General features: G+C 46.0%; 1 protein-coding gene across 4 annotated transcripts in view; it reads right to left on the bottom strand.

Annotated features, from left to right (window-relative positions):
- Positions 1-23243, bottom strand: part of SLC4A8 (solute carrier family 4 member 8) — a 536451-nt gene that overhangs the window by 387113 nt on the left and 126095 nt on the right. For all 4 annotated transcript variants that reach the window (XM_033936812.1, XM_033936813.1, XM_033936815.1 and 1 more), the window contains one exon: positions 19494-19575. In XM_033936812.1, coding sequence (XP_033792703.1) covers positions 19494-19575 — 82 coding nt within the window. The remainder of the gene's footprint in view (positions 1-19493; positions 19576-23243) is intronic.

Consider the following 23243-nt stretch of genomic DNA (forward strand, 5'->3'; position numbering starts at 1 on the left):
GGTACAGATGCATGGGGAAGAGAGAGATGAGAGGGATAAATGTTGGATGTGGTGGTGGAGAGGGAACAGTAGGATGGATGAAGAACAAAATTAAGGGTAAGCCTCCTATCTTTTCTTTCTATTCAAACTATGGTACTTTATTTTGAGAACTGTTTCTTTAATGTTTAATGTTATTTAATGTTTTTATAGACTGTGTGTGTGCTGTACAGTAACCAAGTTACATACAAATTCAACTTAAGGACAGTTTAAAAAGAAAAGGCAGAAGATTCAAGATGGCGGAAGCATAGCTTTGGCATCTCTGAATTCTACCTGCAGCGGGAGCAATTTGTTTCCTTTAGAGATACTTTTTCCTTGTTGGCAATTATGCCACATTCTAAACGTAAAGGAATAAGACATAAGAACATAAGAAGTTGCCTCCGCTGAGGCAGACCAGAGGTCCATCTCGCCCAGCAGTCCGCTCCCGCGGTGGCCCATCAGGCCCATTGCCCGAGCAAGGGTCCCAGACTATCCCTATAACCTACCGCTACTCCTATCTGTACCCCTCAATTCCTTTATCCTCTAGGAACCTATCCAAACCTTCTTTGAAGCCTTGTAACGTGCTCCGGCCTATCACAGCCTCCGGAAGCGCATTCCAAGTATCCACCACCCTCTGGGTGAAAAAGAACTTTCTGGCATTTGTTCTAAATCTGTCCCCTTTTAATTTCTCTGAGTGTCCCCTTGTACTTGTGGTTCCCCATAATCTGAAAAATCTGTCCCTGTCTACCTTTTCTATACCTTTCAGGATCTTGAAGGTTTCTATCATGTCTCCTCTAAGTCTCCGCTTTTCCAGGGAGAACAGCCCCAGCTTTTTCAGTCTGTCAGTATATGAGAGGTTTTCCATACCCCTTATCAGTTTAGTTGCTCTTCTCTGGACTCCCTCAAGTACCACCATGTCCTTCTTGAGGTACGGCGACAGTACTGGACACAGTACTCCAGATGCGGTCGCACCATTGCACGATACAGTGGCAGGATGACCTCCTTTGTCCTGGTCGTGATACCCTTCTTAATGATACCCAACATTTTGTTTGCTTTTCTTGAGGCTGTGGTGCACTGTGCCGACGCCTTCAAAGATGTGTCTACCATCACTCCCAGGTCTCTTTCAAGGTTACTTACCCCTAGCAGTGATCCCCCCATTTTATAGCTGAACATCGGGTTCTTTTTCCCTACATGCATGACCTTGCATTTCCCTACGTTAAAGCTCATTTGCCATTTCTTGGCCCATTCTTCTAGCGTCGTTAGGTCCCTTTGCAGATCTTCGCAGTCTTCCATGGTTTCAACCCTGCGGTAGAGTTTGGTGTCATCCGCAAATTTAATAACTTCGCAATTTGTTCCCGCCTCCAGGTCATTAATAAATATATTGAACAGGAGCGGTCCCAGCACCGACCCCTGCGGAACTCCGCTCGTGACCCAATGCCAGTCTGAGTAATGGCCCTTTACTCCAACCCTCTGTTTCCTGTCTGCCAGCCAGTTTTTGATCCATCGGTGGACCTCCCCTTGCACCCCGTGTTTCCACAGCTTTTTAAGCAGTCTTTCGTGCGGTACCTTGTCGAAGGCTTTTTGAAAGTCAAGGTAAATGATGTCAATGGATTCCCCTTTATCCACCTGGCTGTTTACCCCCTCAAAGAAGTACAATAAGTTTGTGAGGCATGACCTACCCTTGCAGAAGCCGTGCTGGCTCGACTTTAGCTGTCCATTGTTTTCTATGTGTTCACAGATACTGTCCTTAATCAGTGCTTCCATCATCTTTCCCGGGACCGAGGTCAAGCTCACCGGCCTGTAGTTTCCCGGGTCCCCCCTTGAACCCTTCTTGAAGATGGGCGTGACATTTGCAATTTTCCAATCCTCCGGGATCTCTCCAGTTTTTAAGGATAGGTTACATATTTGGCGAAGTGGCTCTGCTATTTCGTTCCTTAGTTCCTTGAGTACCCTTGGGTGAATGCCGTCCGGACCTGGCGATTTGTCGCTCTTTAGTCTATCTATCTGCCTGAGGACATCCTCTTGGCTTAGTTGGACCAGCTTTTCATCCCGATCCCCATTTACGATGTCTTCCGGTTCCGGAATATTGGATGTGTCCTCCCTCGTGAAGACTGACATGAAGAACTTATTTAACCTGTCAGCTATCTCTTTTTCCTCCTTTACCACTCCTTTTTTGTCTCCATCATCCAATGGCCCCACTTCTTCCCTTGCCGGTTGCTTCCCCTTCACATATCTGAAGAACGATTTGAAGTTTGTTGCTTCCCCTGCCAGTCTCTCCTCATATAGTTCGAGCTGATCCCCCTGTGGTTCAAACATCTACTCCTTCACAGCACTCCATGCTAGAGTTCGTCGGGGCCGGTTCCTGTAACATCAGAAAAGTGCCCGGCGGTTCCCCGGCTGGAAGACTCCCTCCCCTCCGATGTCATTTCCACCACCGCACCTGGTGTCTACTGCGATTGAGCTGGAGGAGTCTTGTGTTATGTTATCTTTGAGGAAGACCCCAGCAGCAGGGGCTGTAGTCGCAAGAGTACTACCGGAGGCAGGATAAATCATGGAGATCTCTCCTCAGTTTGAAAAACCGGCAGTGGTGTCATTAGAGAGCATTTGGGAAGCTCTCATAAAGATCAACATGACAGTTAGCAACTCTTCAAAAGAAATTGCAACGCTTGTAAGTACTGTCAATACCTTGGATGAAAAACTCCAAGGTACTACAGAACATTTCAACACTTAACTTAATCAGGTTAAGAGTAAGGTTGCTGACTTTACAAACCCTATCTTCAGAGATGGTTAAAGAGAAAGTTATTCTAAATAGAAAAATAGAACAATTGGAAAATTATAACAGAAGGTTAAATGTGCATATCCTCAATATTCAATGGGAATGCCCCGTATAGAAATGTTTACAAAATACCTTGTTGAAATTTTGAAGTACTCACCTAATTTAATTCCTCCAATTAATCGTATCGTATATATTATATACCTTCAAAAAAGGAGATAGGCGTCATTCCCGATGAAGGAGTATGAGTTGTGGATCTATTAAATCTTACAGAACTACTTGAATCTTCTGTTTCAGTTACCGCAGAGCGAGCCACTCTATTAATTTCCTTTGTTTTGGAGCAGGACGCAAATGCACTTTTGCGATTATACTTTTGAAATTCTCAATTGCCATTTCTGGGGAAAAGAGTTTGGATCTACCCAGATGTTGCTAGGCAGACACAAGATCGGCAAAAACTTTTTCTGGCAATGAGAACTGAAACAGTGACACTGGGTGCAACTTTCCTACTGGCCTATCCCTGTAAATGTTTAGTGAAATATCTTGGAGTTAAATATGTTTTTTTTGTTCCTGAACACTTGCGTGCATTTCTTGATATGATGAAGAAGTTGTCTACTGTTAGTGTTTAAGTGAACATTTATTTGTTTAATGGGAATTCTCTGTTAAGCCAATTCCTTTTTACCATTATTGTTATTAGTTTCTCTTCACTATTTTCCGGATCTCTTCTATGATTAGATTGTGGTCTAAGAAAGTTTAATTTTTGTTACCTTTGTGATTTGAATTAATGCTGTAATTCTTTTTGCTTGTTTTTCTTAAGCAAGGATATCTTGTTAATAATTTGAAAATTCAATAAAGAAAAAATAGAAGAAAAAAAAAAGAACAGTTTAAAAAACAGAACCCGTTATTAACCCAAGAACTGCCTGTTTATAAAATTTGGATTCAATTAGATTAGACCAGGAGAGGTTTCTATTTCCAGCCAATGACAGGATATGTCCTTTTCACACATTTTTTTTTTTTTTTTTTAGCCTTCAAGCTGGTTTGCCTTTCCTTATCATCGTTCCCACCGGTGATTACGCTATTGCCCACTTTTTTCATATATTTTGAGCCTCTGGCAGGCACATTCTATAGCCTACATTGTCTTTCTAGGCCATTACGTAATTGCACATACTTCCGTAGCACACGTCCCCTGACCTCACATTATAAACCCAGCCTTTATAAGCTACCTCTTCCCGCGGTGTCTTTTTTTGGCTACGGAGCAGTTCACACAGAGACTGTTCTTCGGTTATCGACTTCTACTTGTACAGGCTAAGATAAGCTTTAGATTTAATTAGTGCTTCATTAGCTTTATTAATATATTTTTTTCCCCTCCTATGTTTTTTTTACTTCACAGTTTCACCTCTGTTCCGTTTGCTTTTTTATGGGTTCTGTGTTGCCACTTTTGTTACCCCTTCTGGGTTGGTGTTCCTGTTTTAATGTATAGCACAAGCATTTTTGCATTTTTAATCGTAGTTTAGCTACACATTTTCATATATATTAGTCCCTGATTTTCCTTCCCTCGTCCTATAATGCCAGCATTTTTGCTAGCATTCACATTAATCCAATCTTGGTTCATTTATTCAGTTATCATCTGGTATCTCCACTATTTGAACCATTGCTAGCGTTATGCCCCCTCGTTGTTTTCAATTGTCCTAGGTTCACTTGTCCTCAAATTTTTTTTGCTATGTATGTCAAATGTGCCCTCATCATTTCCATATGAATTTGATGTCTGTGTCATTTTAATAGGGTAATATTAATTTAGTTTTGTTTTTACAGTTTTTGTTTGCGGTTTTATTTGATACCTTATCAACCTGGGTAGGTTTATTTTTCCTTTGTTCTATTATTCTTTTGCCTTTTTTCTCTTTCTGTGTTAGTTTATTATCTGCATTTTGCATTTTGTTAGTTTATTATCTGCATTTTGATGTTCTTCTTCTAGTATACTCACCTTCACATTTTTTATAGAATTCATCATCTATAACACTTATTTTTGCATGATACACTTCACACATCACGTCAATGTGGCCTGTTTTCTTGTTTTTAAGTTTGTTCCTGCTTTACGATTTGTGATAGTTTGTGTACACACCATTGTCACATGTTCACATATTCACATATATTTTTTATTTCTTATGTATATTCTGAGTTTTTCCATTTTGGTTTATTAGGACCCCTGATGAAGGCGTGTTAACCGAAACACGTACCGTGTCGGGTCCTTTGGCTTGTTTTAAAGTTGTAATATTAACCGCATTGATAGTTTTTCTATAATAAATTTAGCCTGCATCCTTGTACATTTGTCTGCAGTTTTTCTTTTTTTACCTTGAGATAGATATATTAGGCATCTCGGAGAACTGGTGGAAGGAGGACAATCAATGGGACACTGGTTACCTGGGTACAAATTATATTGCAAGGATAGAGTAGATCAAATTGGCGGGGAGGTTGTGCTATATGTTAAAGAGGGAATTGAATCAAATAAAATAAACATCCTGCATGCATAGATAGTGTGGAATCCTTATGGATAGAAATTCCATATGTGAAGGGAAGGAATAGAAAGGTAGGGTTATACTACCATCCCCCGGGACAAAATGAGCAGACAGATGAATAAATGTTTTCAGAGATTAGGAAAGCTGGAGATATGGAGAACAGTATAATAATGGGTGATTTCAATTACACAACCACTATGGAAATGGACATATAGAATTACTACAAAACAAAATTATGTTCTAAATGGAAAAAACGGGGACCCCTGAGACATTGCAAGGCCACAGAACCCACCCCCACTCACACAAGCTCTCTCACACAACCCAATCACTCAAAACATTGAAAGAAAGTGGAGAAAAAGCCTCAGTTGAGCTTCATGTGGCAAAAAACTCCACTTATTTTAGAAAGAAATAAGGGTTGCACATGTGTGGTGGATCATCAGTGGTGGAAAAACAGGCACTACAGCAGCCCTCAAAGAAAACCACCCGTATGAAAAGGCACGCCAACATCAAAAACACTTTGTATTGACGATTCTGCACATCAACACGAAATCACCAACAGTTTCCTCAATACTTAAAGAGCAGAAAAAATAACAATGAACTTAGCTGCCAACAGGGTCTAGGCCAGGGATGGACAACTCCGGTCCTCGAGGGCCAGAATCCAGTCGGGTTTTCAGGATTTCCCCAATGAATACGCATGAGATCTATTTGCATGCACTGCTTTCAATGCATATTCACTGAGGAAATCCTGAAAACCCAACTGGATTCTAGCTCTTGAGGACCAGAGTTGCCCACCCCTGGTCTAGGCTATTCCCGAAGCATCACCAACCGGTGCTTCACCACCTGGACACCGCAGCAAGTTGAACCCCAACATTGACTGGTTAAATATTACATTGTGTAGTGCTAAAGAGGTAAAATTCCTAGATGTCATAAATGACTGCTTCTTGGAGCAACTAGTCCGGGAACCGACAAGAGAAGGTGCTATTTTAGATTTAGTTCTTAGTGTAATGCAAGACATAGTATTGGGTCTGCTGGGAAACACTGATCATAACGTGATCAAATTTGAGCTGATACTGAGAGTGACATCACAAAAGAAATCTACTGTAGAGGCGTTTAATTTTCAAAAGGGCGACAATGATAAAATTAGGAAAATGGTTAAAAAGAAGCTAAAAGGATCAGTTGCAACGGTTAGAACTGTAAACCAGGCATGGATGTTATTTAAAAATACCATTGTGGAAGCCTAGACCAGATATATTTCACGTATCAGCAAAGGTTGAAAGAAGAGGAAACGTGAGCTGGCGTGGTTAAAAGGTGAAGTGAAAGAGGCTATTAGAGCCAAAAACACATCCTTTAAAGAATGGAAAAAGGATACGAATGAAGTAAATAAGAAGAAACACAAGCACAGGCAAGTTAGATGCAAAGCACTGATAAAGACAGCTAAGAAAGTATATGAAGAGAAACTTGCAAAAGAGGCAAAAACTCATAACAATTTTTTTTAGGTACATCAGAGGCAGAAAACCTGTGATGGAATCTGTGGGACCATTGGATGATCAAGGAGCAAAAGGGGCGATCAGGGAGGATAAGGTCATAGCAGAAAGACTGAATGAATTCTTTGCTACGGTCTTTATGGAAGAAGATTTAAGAGATCTACCTGAACCAGAAATGGTTTTCAAGGGTGATGATGTGGAGGAACTGAAAAAAATCTCTGTGAATATGAAAGATATACTAAGCCAAATTGACAAGTTATAAAGTGATAAATCACCTGGACCGGTTGGTATACACCCCGAACTCAAACATGACCTGCTGTCAGTGATCTGTAACCTGTTGCTAAAATCACCTGTAATACCCGAGGATTGGAGGGTAGAGCACAGTTACTTACCGTAACAGTTGTTATCCAGGGACAGCAGGCAGATATTCTCACACATGGGTGACGTCACCGACGGAGCCCCACAGCGGACAGCCTCGAAAGCAAACTTGCTTGAAGATCTTTGAGCTTTCGAGTGCTGCACCGTGCATGCGCGTGTGCCTTCCCGCCCGAATTAGGGGGCGCGTCTCCTGTGAGGATCCTCAGTTCAGATACCTAGCTAAGAAGCCAACCAGGTGAGGTGGGAGGGTTGTGAGAATATCTGCCTGCTGTCCCTGGATAACAACTGTTATGATAAGTAACTGTGCTTTATCCCAGGACAAGCAGGCAGCATATTCTCACGCATGGGTGACCTCCAAGCTGAGTAAAAAGGGGTGGGGGGAGAGTTGGCAGATTAAGAAAAAAGATTTTGCAAAACAGATTGGCCAAAATGGCCATCCCTCCTGGATAAAGTATCCAAACAGTAATGAGAGTATGAACCGAGGACCAAGTGGTAGCCTTACAGATTTCCTCAATAGGAGTTGATCTGAGGAAAGCTACAGACGCCGCCATGGCTCGAACTTTGTGGTCCATGACTCGACCCTGCAGAGGAAGACCAGCCTGAGTATAGCAAAAAGAGATGCAAGCAGCCATCCAGTTGGAAATGGTTCGCTTCGAGACAGGACGTCCCAACCTATTCTGATCAAAGGAGATGAAAAGTTGAGGAGTTGTTCTGTGAGGTTGAGTGCGTTGCAGGTAGAAAGCCAAGGCACGTTTACAGTCCAAAGTATGAAGCGCCACTTCTCCAGGATGAGAATGCGGCTTTGGAAAAAATACTGGCAGAACAATAGATTGATTGAGATGAAATTCTGAAACAACCTTAGGTAATAATTTTGGATGAGTACGGAGGACCACTTTGTCAGGGTGGTGAAAGGTGGGTCCGCAACCAGAGCTTGCAACTCACTGACTCATCGAGCAGATATGAGGGCAATCAGGAACACTGCTTTCCAAGTGAGATACTTGAGGTGAGCTTTATCAATTGGTTCAAATGGAGGTTTCATCAGTTGAGCTAGCACAACATTGAGATCCCAGACCACTGGAAGCGGTTTAAGTGGTGGATGAACATTAAAGAGACCTTTCATAAATCTGGAAACCACCGGATGTGCAGAGAGAGGTTTCCCATCAAGAGGCTGATGAAAAGCAGCAATCGCACTGAGATGGACTTGAATAGATGTAGACTGAAGTCCAGATTGCGATAAGTGAAGTAAATAGTCCAGAACAGAAGCCAAGGAGGTAGACATTGGCTCCAGCCGACGGGTAGAACACCAAGTAGAAAATCTAGTCCATTTCTGGCTGTAACACTGCCGAGTGGACGGCTTCCTGGAAGCTACCAAAATATCCTGTACAGACTAAGAAAACTGTAGAGAGTCTGTTAGGTTGAAAGGTACCAAGCTGTTAAGTGTAGAGACTGTAGGTTGGGATGTAGCAAAGACCCTTGACTCTGAGTGAGAAGAGAGGGAAAAACTGGTAGAAGCAAAGGCTCCCTGGTGCTGAGTTGAAGTAGAAGGGAGTACCACAGTTGTCTGGACCACCGAGGAGCTATTAGAATCATGGTGGCACATGTCGACTTGAGTTTGACAAGAGTCCTGAGAATCAGCGGAAATGGAGGGAAGGCATCTGCTCGAGACACTGAGGAGAGTATATCCGGGAGCAAAATCGAGGCAGCTTGTAGTTGAGGGGGGACACAAAGAGATCTATCTGCGGGGTCCCCCAGCGAGCAAAAACCTGACGGAGTGTGGGAGAATTGATTGTCCATTCGTGAGGCTGGAGAAGGCGACTCAATTTGTCCGCCAGACAGTTGTGTTGACCTTGAATATAGACAGCTCTGAGAAAGATGTTGTGATGAATTGCCCATTGCCACAGCTTCAGAGCTTTCTGACAAAGGGAGTGAGATCCCGTACCTCCCTGTTTGTTGACATAATACATGGCCACTTGGTTGTCTGTCCGAACAAGTACCACCATGTCGAGGAGGAGATGCTGAAAAGCTTTGAGAGCATTGAAAATCACTCTGAGTTCCAACAGATTGATGTGACACTGACGGTCTGTTGGAGTCCATAGACCTTGAATATGGAGACCGTTGACATTGGCTCCCCAGGCATAGGCGGATGAATCGGTTGTGAGAACTTTCTGATGAGGGAGATTGTGGCACAGCAAACCTCTGGAAAGATTGGAAGAGAGCATCCACCAATGGAGAGACTTCTGCAACAAAGGAATTATTGTAATTTGTTGAGATGGCAGGTCCGTGGCTTGTTGCCATTGAGATGCCAGGGTCCACTGAGGAATGCGAAAGTGAAGTCTGGCAAAAGGAGTCACATGAACTGTAGAAGCCATGTGACCGAGCAGAATCATCATTTGCCGTGCAGAAATAATAATAAAAATAATAACTTTATTTTTGTATACCGCCATACCCAGGGAGTTCTAGGTGGTTCACATTTGTTTATCAAAAATTACAAGTGGTTCACAACAATTGAACAAAGTTGGAAGCAACGAAGTAGTTGAGGTTAGAGAGAGAAGGGACGAGTAAGTCAGGGGGAGAGGGTTGGGGTGGGTAGGCTGGGTAGTATGGTGGAGGGAGAAGGAGGAGGTTACGATTCATTGAAGAGGGGCGTTAGGGGTCTTGTCCATGGAATAGGTGAGTTTTGAGTAATTTTCTAAACCCGAGGGAAGACGAGAGACCTGATGACAAAGTTGAATGAGGGTATCTTGACGTGGTTGAGGAAGATATGCTCTCAGGTGGACAGTATTCAGAGTCGCCCCAATGAACTGGAGAGATTGAGATGGGGTTAACTGAGACTTGGGAAAGTTTATCTGGAACCCCAGACTTTGTAGGAATATAATAGTCTGTTGGGTCACTGAAATAACCCCTGAAAGAGAGGGGGCCTTGATGAGCCAGTCATCCAGGTATGGAAAAACTTGAAGACCCTGGGTACGAAAAGAAGCAGCTACAATCACCAGACATTTCGTGAACACTCTGGGGGATGAGGCCAAGCCGAAAGGAAGAACTCTGTACTGCAGATGAAGATCCCCCACTTTGAATTCTGAGGTACTTGCGAAAGGCTGGATAAATGGGGATATGAGTATAAGCCTCCTTGAGATTCAGCAAGCACATCCAATCTCCCTGATCCATCAGGGAATACAAGGTCGGCAAAGAGAGCATCCGGAACTTCTCTTTGACTTGGAATTTGTTGAGAGCTCTGAGGTCCATAATAGGTCGCAAATCCCCCGTCTTCTTCGGAACCAGAAAATAGTGGTAATAGAACCCCAAGTTCCGCTGGGACAGAGGAATTTTCTCCATAGCTCGAAGGCGAAGAAGAAGGGGAAGTTGCGACTGATTGGAAGGACACTCTCTTTGAGGGTGATCTGGAGGTACCTGAAGCAAACAAAGAGAGTATCCCTCTCACAGGATGGTAAGAACCCAGAGATCTGAGGTGATGAGCTCCCACTGGTGATAAAAAGTGGACAGACGACCCCCTATGGGAAGAGGAGAATTCTGAAATAGGGAGATTGGAATGCTCAAGCTGAGATCATCAAAAAGACTGAGCTGGCTTGGTGGCAGCAGAAGTTTGTGACTTCTGTTGATGTTGCTGCTGTTGAGGACGGCGAAATGGAGGCCTGGAAAAAGCAGGAGTCGTTTTCTGAGGGTAACGACTTGGAGTCTGTTTATACGCCCTAGCTGGTGGAGTCTTGGATTTAGGGCGAATGAGAGAAGCAAACGAGCGTTCATGCTCTGAGAGACGCTTAGTGGCTGCTTCAATAGAGTCATCAAATAACTCATTCCCTTGACAAGGCAAGGCAGGTTTGCCAAACTATCCTGGAGATTGGGATCCATGTCAACAATACGGAGCCACGCTAGCCTATGCACGGCTACAGCAAAAGCAGAGACTCGGGAAGACAATTCGAAAGCATCATATGAGGCTTGCAGCATGAAAAGTCTCAACTGAGAAAGAGTCTTGAGGATTTGCTTGAACTCAGAAAGACGTGTCTTGGAAATATCAGGATAAAAAGAAGGCAACAATTTGAGAAAATGGTTGAAATAATTAGTGAAAGTGTAATTATAGTTGAGAACTCTTTTGGCCAACATAGAGTTTTGGTATAAACGGCGACCAAACTTGTCCACAGTACGACCCTCCCTGCCTGGAGGGACTGCAGCATAGATCTTGGAAAGATGGGCTTTCATCAAAGATTCCACCACCAAGGATTGATGAGAGAGTTGGGATTTCTCAAACCCCTTACAGGGAACAGTCCAATAACGAGATTCCATCTTAGATGGAATAGCGTTTCCATATTACAAACAAAGGTCTGTTTAAGAACTGGAGTCATAGACAATCTCAAAGACTCTTTCGGTGGATGAGAAAGTTCCATATCTGCCAAATATTCAGGAGTATATTTGGAGTCCGAATGGAGGTCCAGTTTGAGAGCTTGTCCCATGTCAAACACAAACTTGGCAAAGGAAGTGGACTTGGAATCAGAGGCTTCATCTGGGGAAGGACTACGAGACTTTGGAGCCACCGAGTAGGAAGGGGAAGCCTCCCTAGAGTATTGAGAGACTGGTTCAGACGAAGCTGCACTGTCCACGTGGGGTGGAGTCATAGAATGTCTACGCTTCAGACTCCGCAAAGGTGATGCACCCGGAGTGCGAGGCACAGAATGAGTCGAAGCTGGAGGAGAAGAGTCTCGGAGAGCTGGCTTTGAAGGAGGAGTCCTCGACCTGAATGGACTTCGGGTCGAGACAGAGTGCAGGGGAGATTTGTGCTTCGAGGTGGAAGAATGAGGCAGAGAAGTCTCGGTGTCCAGAGAAGAGTGCACTACAGAGGACTCATGACGAAGCTTGGAAGCAAGATGCCTCGAATGCTTCGAGCGATGCTTCGAACGAGGCAACTCAGGTGAAGAATCACTGGAGGACAACCGCTTCGATGCCCGAGACCTGCCTCGAGACACGAGGACTGGAAGATCCGGTTGGGTCTCAGACTGGTCTACCCGAGGCAGAGTCGAGGACAGAACCAGTTGAGCCATGATGGAGGATATCTGAGTGGTCAAGATGGACTTGAGCATGTCTTCAAGCATCGGCACCGAGACAGAAGGATCTGACCTCGTAGGTGCAGCAGTGCTCCAAAGAGGGCGACCTTGAAGGTGGAGTGCCGCAGGGGTCTGTACTGGGACCGGTGCTATTTAACTTATTTATAAATGATCTGGAAATCTGAATGACAAGTGAGGTAATTAAATTTTCAGATGATACTAAACTGTTCAAAGTTGTTAAAATGCATGCGGATTGTGAAAAATTACAGGCAGACCTTAGGAAATTGGAAGATTGGGCATCCAAGTGGCAGATGAAATTTAATGTGGACAAATGCAAAATGATGCACATTGGGAAGAATAACCCGAATTACAGTTAAGCACAGTTACTTACCGTAACAGGTGTTATCCAGGGACAGCAGGCAGATATTCTTAACGCATGGGTGACGTCACCGACGGAGCCCCGGTACGGACCTTTTTAACTAGAAAGTTCTAGTTGGCCGCACCGCGCATGCGCGAGTGCCTTCCCGCCCGACGGAGGAGAGCGTGGTCCCCAGTTAAGATAAGCCAGCTAAGAAGCCAACCCGGGGAGGAGGGTGGGACGTAAGAATATCTGCCTGCTGTCCCTGGATAACACCTGTTACGGTAAGTAACTGTGCTTTATCCCAGGACAAGCAGACAGCATATTCTTAACGCATGGGTGACCTCCAAGCTAACAGAGAGGGAGGAGGGATGGTTGGCCATTAGGAAAATAAATTTTGTAACACAGATTGGCCGAAGTGTCCATCCCGTCTGGAGAAGGCATCCAGACAGTAGTGAGTAGTGAACGTGTGAACTGAGGACCAAGTGGCAGCCTTGCAGATTTCCTCGATGGGCGTGGAACGGAGGAAAGCCACAGAAGCAGCCATAGCTCTGACCCTGTGGGCCGTGACAGCACCTTCCAGTGAGAGACCGACCCGAGCATAACAGAACGCAATACAGGCAGCAAGCCAATTGGAAAGCGTCCGTTTAGAGACAGGACGACCTAGACGGTTAGGATCGAAGGTCAGAAAGAGCTGAGGGGACGAGCGGTGAGCCCTGGTATGGTCAAGGTAGTATGCAAGGGCACGCTTACAATCCAGCGTGTGCAACGCCTGTTCCCCAGGATGAGAATGGGGTTTAGGGAAAAAGACAGGCAACACAATGGACTGGTTGAGGTGAAAAGCCGAGACCACCTTGGGAAGGAATTTAGGATGGGTACGCAGAACCACCTTGTCATGGTGAAAAACAGTGAACGGTGGATCGGCGACCAGTGCATGCAGCTCACTAACCCTCCTGGCAGAGGTGATGGCAATGAGGAAAAGCACCTTCCATGTTAGAAGTTTGAGCGAAGTTGTGGCAAGAGGCTCAAAAGGGGGTTTCATGAGGGCTGATAAAACCACATTCAGGTCCCAGACGACAGGAGGAGGCTTCAGAGGTGGTTTGACATTGAAGAGGCCTCTCATGAACCGGGAAACCAGTGGATGAGCCGTGAGAGGTTTTCCGAGGATAGGCTCATGAAACGCAGTGATGGCACTGAGGTGGACTCTGATTGAGGTAGACTTGAGGCCAGCATCGGACAGAGAGAGCAAATAGTCCAGTACAGTTTCCACCGCTAATGAGGTGGGATCGTGATGACGCAGTAGACACCAAGAGGAGAACCTGGTCCACTTCTGATGGTAACATTGGAGGGTGGCCAGTTTCCTGGAGGCATCCAAAATGCGACGGACAGGCTGAGACAGATTCTCTGGAGAGGTCAGCCCGAGAGAAACCAAGCTGTCAGGTGGAGCGAAGACAGATTGGGATGCAGTAGAGACTGACGTTGCTGCGTAAGTAGAGTAGGAAACACAGGAAGAGGAATGGGCTCCCTGGAGCTGAGCTGAAGCAGGAGGGAGAACCAGTGTTGGCGAGGCCACCGAGGAGCGATGAGAATCATGGTGGCCCTGTCCCTGCGGAGTTTGGATAACGTCCGCAACATCAGAGGTAGTGGAGGAAAGGCATAGAGGAACCGATCCGTCCAGTCGAGCAGGAATGCATCTGGGGTCAGACGATGAGGAGAGAAGAGTCTGGAACAGAACTGGGGTAGCTGATGGTTGTGAGGCGCTGCAAAGAGGTCCACCTGCGGAGTGCCCAGCGAGCAAAGATGGAGTGGAGTGTTGAAGGGTCCAGAGTCCACTCGTGAGGTTGAAGGATGCGGCTGAGATTGTCGGCCAGGGAGTTCTGTTCGCCCTGGATATAGACAGCCTTGAGGAAGAGATTGCGGGCCGTGGCCCAGGTCCAGATGCTGAGAGCCTCCTGACAAAGGAGGCGAGATCCGGTGCCGCCTTGCTTGTTTATGTAGTACATGGCGACTTGATTGTCTGTGCACAGGAGAAGGACCTGAGGGCAGAGGAGGTGCTGGAAGGCCTTGAGAGCATAGAACATGGCTCTGAGTTCCAGGAAATTGATGTGATGTTGACGCTCCTGAGGGGTCCAGAGTCCCTGGGTGCGTAGATCTCCCAGGTGAGCTCCCCACGCATAGGGGGAGGCATCCGTGGTTATGATCATGGAGTGAGGGGGTAGATGAAAGAGTAGACCCCTGGAAAGATTTGAGGAGTTCAACCACCATTGAAGAGATTGCTGAAGAGACGATGTCACAGAGATGGGATGAGAAAGAAGATCCGTGGTCTGTGACCATTGGTTGGCAAGAGTCCATTGAGGTGTCCTGAGGTGGAGTCGTGCCAGAGGAAGCACATGGCCCGTCGAGGCCATGTGGCCCAGGAGGACCATCATCTGTCGGGCAGGAATGGAGTGATGAAGGAGCACCTGACGACAGAGGTGGAGCAGGGTCCGTTGACGGTCAGAGGGGAGAAACACCCTCATTAGTGTGGTGTCGAGAACTGCTCCAATGAACTGAAGTCACTGTGTGGGAAGCAGATGCGACTTGGGGTAGTTGATCTCGAACCCCAGGAGATGGAGGAAAGAGATGGTGTGATGAGTGGCTTGTAGCACCAGTGGAGACGTAGGTGCTTTCACCAACCAATCGTCCAAGTAGGGGAACACCTGGAGGTTGTGAGACCTGAGGAAGGCCGCCACCACAATAAGGCACTTGGTGAACACCCTGGGCGATGAAGCGAGGCCAAAAGGTAGCACTTTGTACTGATAGTGAGGTGCTGTATCTGAAACCGTAGGTAGCGACATGAAGTCAGATTGATTGGGATGTGAGTGTAGGCCTCTTTGAGGTCCAGGGAACATAGCCAGTCGTGTTGAGAGAGAAGAGGGTAAAGCGTGGCAAGGGAGAGCATTCTGAACTTCTCCTTGACCAGACACTTGTTGAGGTCCCTGAGATCGAGGATGGGACGAAGGTCTCCTGTCTTCTTGGGAACCAGGAAGTAGCGGGAGTAGAATCCCTGACCCCTTTGGTCCGGAGGCACCTCTTCGATGGCATTGAGAAGAAGGAGGGATTGGACCTCCCTCAGGAGGAGGGGGGTTTGGGAAGAGTGAGAAGCAGACTCTACGGGAGGATTGTCTGGTGGAAGAGTCTGGAAGTTGAGAGAGTAGCCGTGGCGAATGATGTTGAGGACCCATTGGTCTGATGTGATGACCTCCCAACGGCTGAGGAAGATTTGGAGGCGACCTCCGATAGGCTGAGGAAGAGGCAATGATGATGGGAGACTGGCTATGCCCTGGAGGAAAAAGTCAAAAGGGCTGAGATGGTTTTGACGGAGGGAGAGGCTTGGCAGGTTGGTGAGACTGTGAGCGAGCCTGAGATTGATGCTGTTGACGAGGTCGGCGAGGCTGCTGTTGAGGCGGGTTGAGAGGTCTGGCCAAGAACCTGCGCTGGTATGAAGACTGCTGTCTGTAGGTGCGAGCAGGTGGAGTCTTCTTTTTAGGTTTAATCAGAGTGTCCCACCTGGTCTCATGTGCTGAGAGTTGAGGGTTGTTGAGTCCAGGGACTCTCCGAAGAGTTCATCACCCAGACAAGGTGCGTTAGCCAAGCGGTCCTGGTGGTTAATGTCCAGGTCAGAGACTCTCAGCCATGCCAAACGTCGCATGGCCACCGCCAGGGCAGATGCGCGAGAGGTCAGCTCAAATGAGTCGTAGATGGAGCGAACCATGAATTTCCTGAGTTGGAGGAGGCTGGAAGTATGTTGCTGGAAAAGAGGGACCTTACGTTCAGGAAGGTATTTCTGTAAGGAGGAGAGCTGTTGCACCAGATGCTTCATGTAGAAGGAGAAGTGGAAGGTGTAGTTGTTGGCTCTATTGGCTAACATGGCATTTTGGAAAAGGCGCTTACCAAATTTATCCATGGTTTTTCCCTCTCTGTCAGGAGGGGTGGAGGCATATACACTGGAACCCTGAAATTTTTTCAAAGTAGATTCCACCAGGAGGGACTCATGGGGCAATTGAGGTTTATCAAACCCTGGGATTGGAATAACCCGGTATAAGCTATCCAATTTACGAGGGGCTCCAGGAACCGTGAGGGGAGCTTCCCAGTTTTTATAGAAAGTTTCCCGAATGATGTCGTGGACGGGCAACTTCAGAAATTCTTTGGGAGGTTGCTCAAAGTCTAGGGCATCGAGGAAAGCCTGAGACTTTTTAGAGTCGGACTCCAAGGGAATGGAAAGAGCTGCTGACATCTCCCTAAGGAATTTGGAGAAAGAGGATTGCTCTGGTTTGGAGACGGTGTCGGTCATGGAGGGTTCTTCATCGGTTGATGAAGCGTCCTCCTCGGTACCGTGAGGGGAGTCTTCCCACAAATCTGGGTCCCTAACGTTGGGGAGCGTACGTTTGGACATCGGTGTGGAGGGCTCGGCATGGCGGGTCTTTGAAAGAGCTTTGCCTGAGCGCACCGAGGCGGTACCGGGTGAGGAAGACCGATGTCGTTCCTGGGACCGGACAGGATCGGCAGCATCACGGGTACGTACTGTAGGTGTTTCTGCCAAGAGCACCGGCATGGAAGTATTAATCGGTACCGAGGGGGTCGACACCGATGGGACAGTGTGAGGCTCGGACCGGTCCTGTACCGGAAGGTGCGGTGCCAGCAACGCCGGCAACAGTTGTTGGAGCTGTTGTTGCAGCTGCTCCTGTAACTGTGTTTGGAGTATGGCCGCGATGCGGTCGTCCAGGGGAGGCACCGGTACCGCTTTTTTCTTCTTCGGTACCAAAGGTGCCGCTCTACGCTCCGGCGATGAGGAGGCCAAAGATGAGGCACTCACTGAGATCGGAGCGGAGCGTTTGCGGGGCCGGTGCGGCGCCTAGAGGACCGGTGTCGCAACCGTGGCCGGAGGGCGCTCAAGGGAAGAGGGAGGCTTCTTAGCCGGCTTACCTGGGCCCAACGACCCTGAGGAAGGGTCCAGTGGTGTCGATGTCGTCGGTGCCAACTTTTGTGGTGCCGTCGACGTCGCAGCCGGTTCCATAGCAGATCCGGTACCAAACAAAATATTTTGCTGGATCTGCCGATTTTTCAAAGTACGCTTTTTAAGCGTAGCACAGCGGGTGCAGGTGTCAGCCCGATGCTCTGGACCCAAGCACTGGAGGCACCAATTGTGTGGGTCGGTGAGGGAGATCGGGCGTGCACACCGCTGGCACTTCTTAAAACCCGGTTGAGGGGGCATGAAGGGAAACACGGCCTCCGTAAAATTGAATCCGGAGGCCTGTATGGTGGCAACAGGCCCCGCTGGGGCCGGCCTGAAAAAATAAAGAAAACTCAACGAGTTTTTTTTGTTTGTTTTTTTTTGAAAACAAAAATAAAGGGAATCCGATAAGAAAAAAGGAAAAAAGTGAGAAAATACGCGAGCAGGAAGGCAAAAAGTAGTTTTTCAACGGCCGTTGAAAACACATGCGTCTTCTTCGCTCCGCGGAAACGAAGAAACTGGGGACCATGCTCTCCTCCGTCGGGCGGGAAGGCACTCGCGCATGCGCGGTGCGGCAAACTAGAACTTTCTAGTTAAAAAGGTCCGTACCGGGGCTCCGTCGGTGACGTCACCCATGCGTTAAGAATATGCTGCCTGCTTGTCCTGGGATAACTGGATGCTAGGGTCCATCTTGGGGGTCAGCGCCCAAAAAAGGGATCTGGGTTTCATTGTAGACAATACAATGAAACCTTCTGCCCAATGTGTGGCGGCGGCCAAAAAAGCAAACAAGATGCTAGGAATTATTAAAAAAGGAATGGTTAACAAGACTAAGTATATTATAATGCCTCTGTATTACTCCATGGTGCGCCCTCACCTGGAGTATTGCGTTCAATTCTGGTCTCAAGAAAGATATAGCAGCACTAGAAAAGGTTCAAAGAAGAGCGACCAAGATGATAAAGGGGATGGAACTCTCGTATGAGGAAAGATTAGAAAGGTTAGGGTTGTTTAGCTTGGAAAAGAGAAGGCTAAGGGGAGAAATGATTGAAGCCTACAAAATCCTGAGTGGAATAGAACTGGTGCAAGTGAATCCATTTTTTTACTCCGTCAAAAATTACAAAGACTAAGGGACACTATGAAATTAAAGGGAAATACTTTTAAAACCAATAGGAGGAAATAGTTGTTGGGTTTTTTTTGTATATCTTTATTGAATTTTCAAACTACAATTGTGCAACAAGTAGTTCATATACATATAATATTACAAGAAAAGCACAATAAACTTTTCAGACATTAATGCACAATTATATTTTCCCCCACCCTCCCACTTAATATTCAAATAAAATAAAAATCTTCAAGAAATTCTCCATAAATTCCCTGAATCAAATTCCAATGTAACTCCCTTCCCCCTCCGTCCTCCCCCCTGGATGTGTATGTTTACAGATCAATGAAATAAAATCAGTTGTCATTCCTTATAAAATTTAGCCAATAATTAAGCTCTGGCACGCATTGCCAGAGGTTGTGGTAAAGGCGGATGGCATAGCAGGTTTTAAGAAAGGTTTGGACAAATTCCTGGAGGAAAAGTCCATAGTCTGTTATTAAGACATGGGGGAAGTCTCTGCTTGCCCTGGATCAGTAGCATGGAATGTTGCTACTCTTTGGGTTTTGGCCAGGTACTAGTGACCTGGATTGGCCACTGTGAGAACAGGTTTACTGGGCTTGTTGGACCATTGGTCTGACCCAGTAAGGCTATTCGTATGTTCTTATGCATTCATTGCATCTATGAAATTTCTGCCTCTCTTAAGAGAAACTGCAACAAATTCATAGATGGAATTGGGGTAAAAGAAGGATGGTCCCAGCCTGTATTTGGCGTCCTCAGGAACTTGTTGCTGATACTTCATAGCAGTCAGTGTCTCTTTTTTATCAGATCTTACCTTCCAACTCTTCTTTCTCATAGTGAATATTAAGCACAGTACTGGTACCACCCTGATCAACAACTGCCTCTTCATCTGGTCTCTGTGAAAAAAAAAAAGTAATAGATACCATAATTGTTGAATATTTAAGAACACTTGGAGGGGCATAATAAAAAAAAAAGTCTAAGTCCCCTTTTGGCCTAAGGCTTAAACGTTGAAAGTAGACGCAGGGAAAATGTCCATTATCAAAAAAACGTCCAAAAGGAGGTTTTTTTAAAATAATGGCCTGCCTCTACGTTCAGTTGTTTAAACACCCAGACCACCACTACGACTACACTAATGCCATATAATCAACCTAAAAAAAGCCTAACTCCCAAACGCCCAAAACAAGAACTTTTAGGCGAAGGAGGAGCCAGTCCTTTGCCTAAAAGCTGGATTCTGTAACCGGTGTCTGCCAAAAACAACACCGGTTACAGAATCCCCCCTTTACAACGATCCGGGCAGGAGGGAGCCCAAGCCCTCCTGCCCTCGACACAAGAATCCCCCTAACCCCCTATCCCCCCCCCCGCCGACCCCCCCACGACTCCCCCACCCCCACCCCCCTCCCCGTACCCCGAAGTGACGTGGTTCTGAGGGGGGTGGGCGATCACCATCGTGGCAGGAGAGATGAGCCATCTCTCCTGCAGCGATAGGCAGGTTGCTGGGGCCGCTGAGCTGCAGGGATCAGCTCAGTGGCCCCTTTTCCAGCACTTATACCTGTTTTGAGTTAGACTAAGTCAAAACGTATAAGTGCCGACTAGGCAACCCGCCTAAAGTTTTGGCTATACCTGCAGTACGCCTAGGTCTAGGTCGGCCCACCTTCCGCCCTTTCCCCTCCTCTAAAAACGCTTCTTTTGGCTCTATGCGTTTAGATACGTCTAAAACCAGCTTTGATTATGGGTACTTGGACGATCAGGCTTTTTGATCGTCCAAGTACCCATTTAGGCCACTTTTTAGACGTTTTTTTTTTTTTTTTTAAAATTATGAGCCCCATAGTTAATAGCTCTGTCTTAATCCGTATCAATTACCGGTAAATAGAATCAAAGCCTATACGTTTGCACTGTACACAAGCATTCTTAGGCTGGGTATATTACAATTTTCCCTTTGAATATTAGCAACCACAATGCATTGTGACCCCAATTCTATAAATGATGTCTAACTCATGGTTGTCAGTCAGTCATCCACTAGGCGCTATTTATAGAATTGCACCGGTAAACATTGAATCCTTAGGTGCACTTCCATTTAGACACCTACTGGCTAATTACATTTTTAATGTTTTTTTTAATTGTTTTTTAATGGCATGTTCAATTATCAGCACTGATTAAGCCAATTTAAAAAACTACCCTCTTTTTACTAAGCCATTATAGCGGTTTCTACTGTGGCCCGGAGCGCTAAATGCTCCGACGCTATTCCAACGGGCTTTGGAGAAGTGTCGGAGCGTTTAGCACCCCGGACTACGGTTGAAACCTCTACCACGGCTTAGTAAAAGGGAGTAAGTTAGCTACCTTTTACATATAGAAACATAGAGTATGACAGCAGAAAAGGGCCATTGGCCCAACAAGTCTGCCCACTCGAATAACCCTCCCCCCTAAACACTCCCTCGAAGTGATCCCACATGTTTGTCCCATTTTTTCTTAAAATCGAGCACGTTGTTGGCCTCAACTACCTGAAGTGGTAGATCATTTCAACGATCAACCACCCTTTCGGTGAAGAAATACTTCCTGATGTCACCATGAAATCTCCCATCCTTGATTTTTAACGGATGCCCTCTTGTAGTCGTAGGTCCTGTGAGGAAAAAAATGTCTTCTTCTAGCTCAATACGGCCTATAACATATTTGAACATCTCTATCTTGTCACCCCTCTCTCTGCATTCCTTGAGAGTGTATAGCTGCAACTTACCTAGGCATTCTTCATATGGGAGATCCTTGAGTCCTGAGACCATCCTAATGGCTATTCACTGAACTGATTCCATTCTCAGCACATCCTTTCAATAGTGTGGCCTCCAAAATTGAACACAATATTCCAGATGGGGTCTCACCATGGACCTGTACAACGGCATTATAACTTCAGGCTTTCGGCTGACAAAACTTCTTTGGATGCAACCCAGCATTTGTCTAGCCTTGGATGAAGCTTTCTCCACTTGATTGGCAGTCTTCATATCTTCACTAATGATTACTCCCAGGTCCCGTTCTGCAACAGTTCTTACTAAGGTCTCACCATTTAGGGTGTAAGTTCTGCATGGGTTTCCACTACCAAGGTGCATAACTTTGTACTTTTTGGCATTAAAACTCAGTTGCCAAATATTAGACCATTTTTCCAGTACAAGTAGGTCCTGCGTCATAGTGTCGGGAACGGTTACTCTGCTCACTACGTTGCACAGTTTAGCGTCATTGGCAAATAACGCAATTTTGCCTCGAAGTCCCTGAGGCAGGTCCTGTACAAAGATATTAAATAGGATTGGACCCAAGACCGAGCCCTGCGGTACTCCACTGATCACTTCCGACCATTTACCACAACCCTTTGAAGTCTGCCACTGAGCCAGTCTTTAATCCATGCAGTCAATGTTTCTCCTAATCCCAACGAACTCATCTTGTTCAATAACCTACGGTGTGGGACACTATCAAAAGCCTTACTGAAGTCCAAATACACGACATCCAGGGACTCTCCCTTATCTAGCTTTTTCATTACCCAGCCAAAGAAGCTAATTAGATTGGATTGACAGGACCTTCCCTTTGTAAAACCGTGATGGTGGGCATACCTCAGCCCCCCTTCGTTTAGAATCGCATCTAATTTGTGTTGAATCAATGTTTCCATAAGTTTACACATTATTGATGTGAGACTGACCGGTCTGTAGTTTTAAGTCTCTGACCTGCAACCCTTTTTGTGGAGCAGAATGATGTCAGCTGTTTTCCAGTCCAATGTGACTTTTCCCGTGATTAGGGAAAGATTGAAGAGCGCAGCTAACGGCTCCGCCAGGACATCTTTCAATTTCCTAAGCATTCTGGCGTGTAGTTTATCCGGTCCCATGGCTCTGTTCACCTTGAGCCTTGATAGTTCTTGGTAGACGCTGCTGGCGGTAAATTCAAAGTTCCGGAACGGGTCTTCTGAGCTTTCCCTTGTCTGCAGCTGTGGACCGGAACCTAGTGCCTCACAGGTAAAGACCGAGCAGAAGTATTCATTGAGTAGTTCGGCTTTATCGGAGTCCGATTCTACATAGTTACCATCGGGTTTCCTTAGGTGCACTATTCCGTCTGTGTTCTTTTTTCTGTCACTAACATACCTGAAGAAGGATTTATCCCCTTTTTTAATATTCTTAGCCAAATTTTCTTCCATCCGGAGTTTGGCATATCTGACTGCTGCTTTAACAGTCCTAGATTTCACCAGATAGGTTTCCTTAGCTTCCAGTCATCGTGATTGTTTGTAGGATACAAATGCTCTTTTCTTCTGTTTTACGAGTTCCGAGATCTCCGCAGAGAACCACTGGGGTTTATCACTTCTCCTCCATTTACTCACGGTCTTTATATAGAGGTTGGTTGCTTCCTGTAGGGTAGATTTCAGAGCTGACTACAGTACCTCCACACTTTCTGTCGTGCCTTGGTTTTGCAGCGCCTCATAGACAAAATCTCCCATGCTCGTGAAGTTAGTGCCCTTAAAGTTGAGGACCTTTGTTGAAGTGTTTGACTTAGTGAATCTCTTCCTGAGGGGAAACCATACCATGTTGTGGTCACTGGA

The sequence above is a fragment of the Geotrypetes seraphini genome, chromosome 3 (assembly GCF_902459505.1).
Source record: "Geotrypetes seraphini chromosome 3, aGeoSer1.1, whole genome shotgun sequence".
NCBI lineage: Eukaryota > Metazoa > Chordata > Amphibia > Gymnophiona > Dermophiidae > Geotrypetes > Geotrypetes seraphini.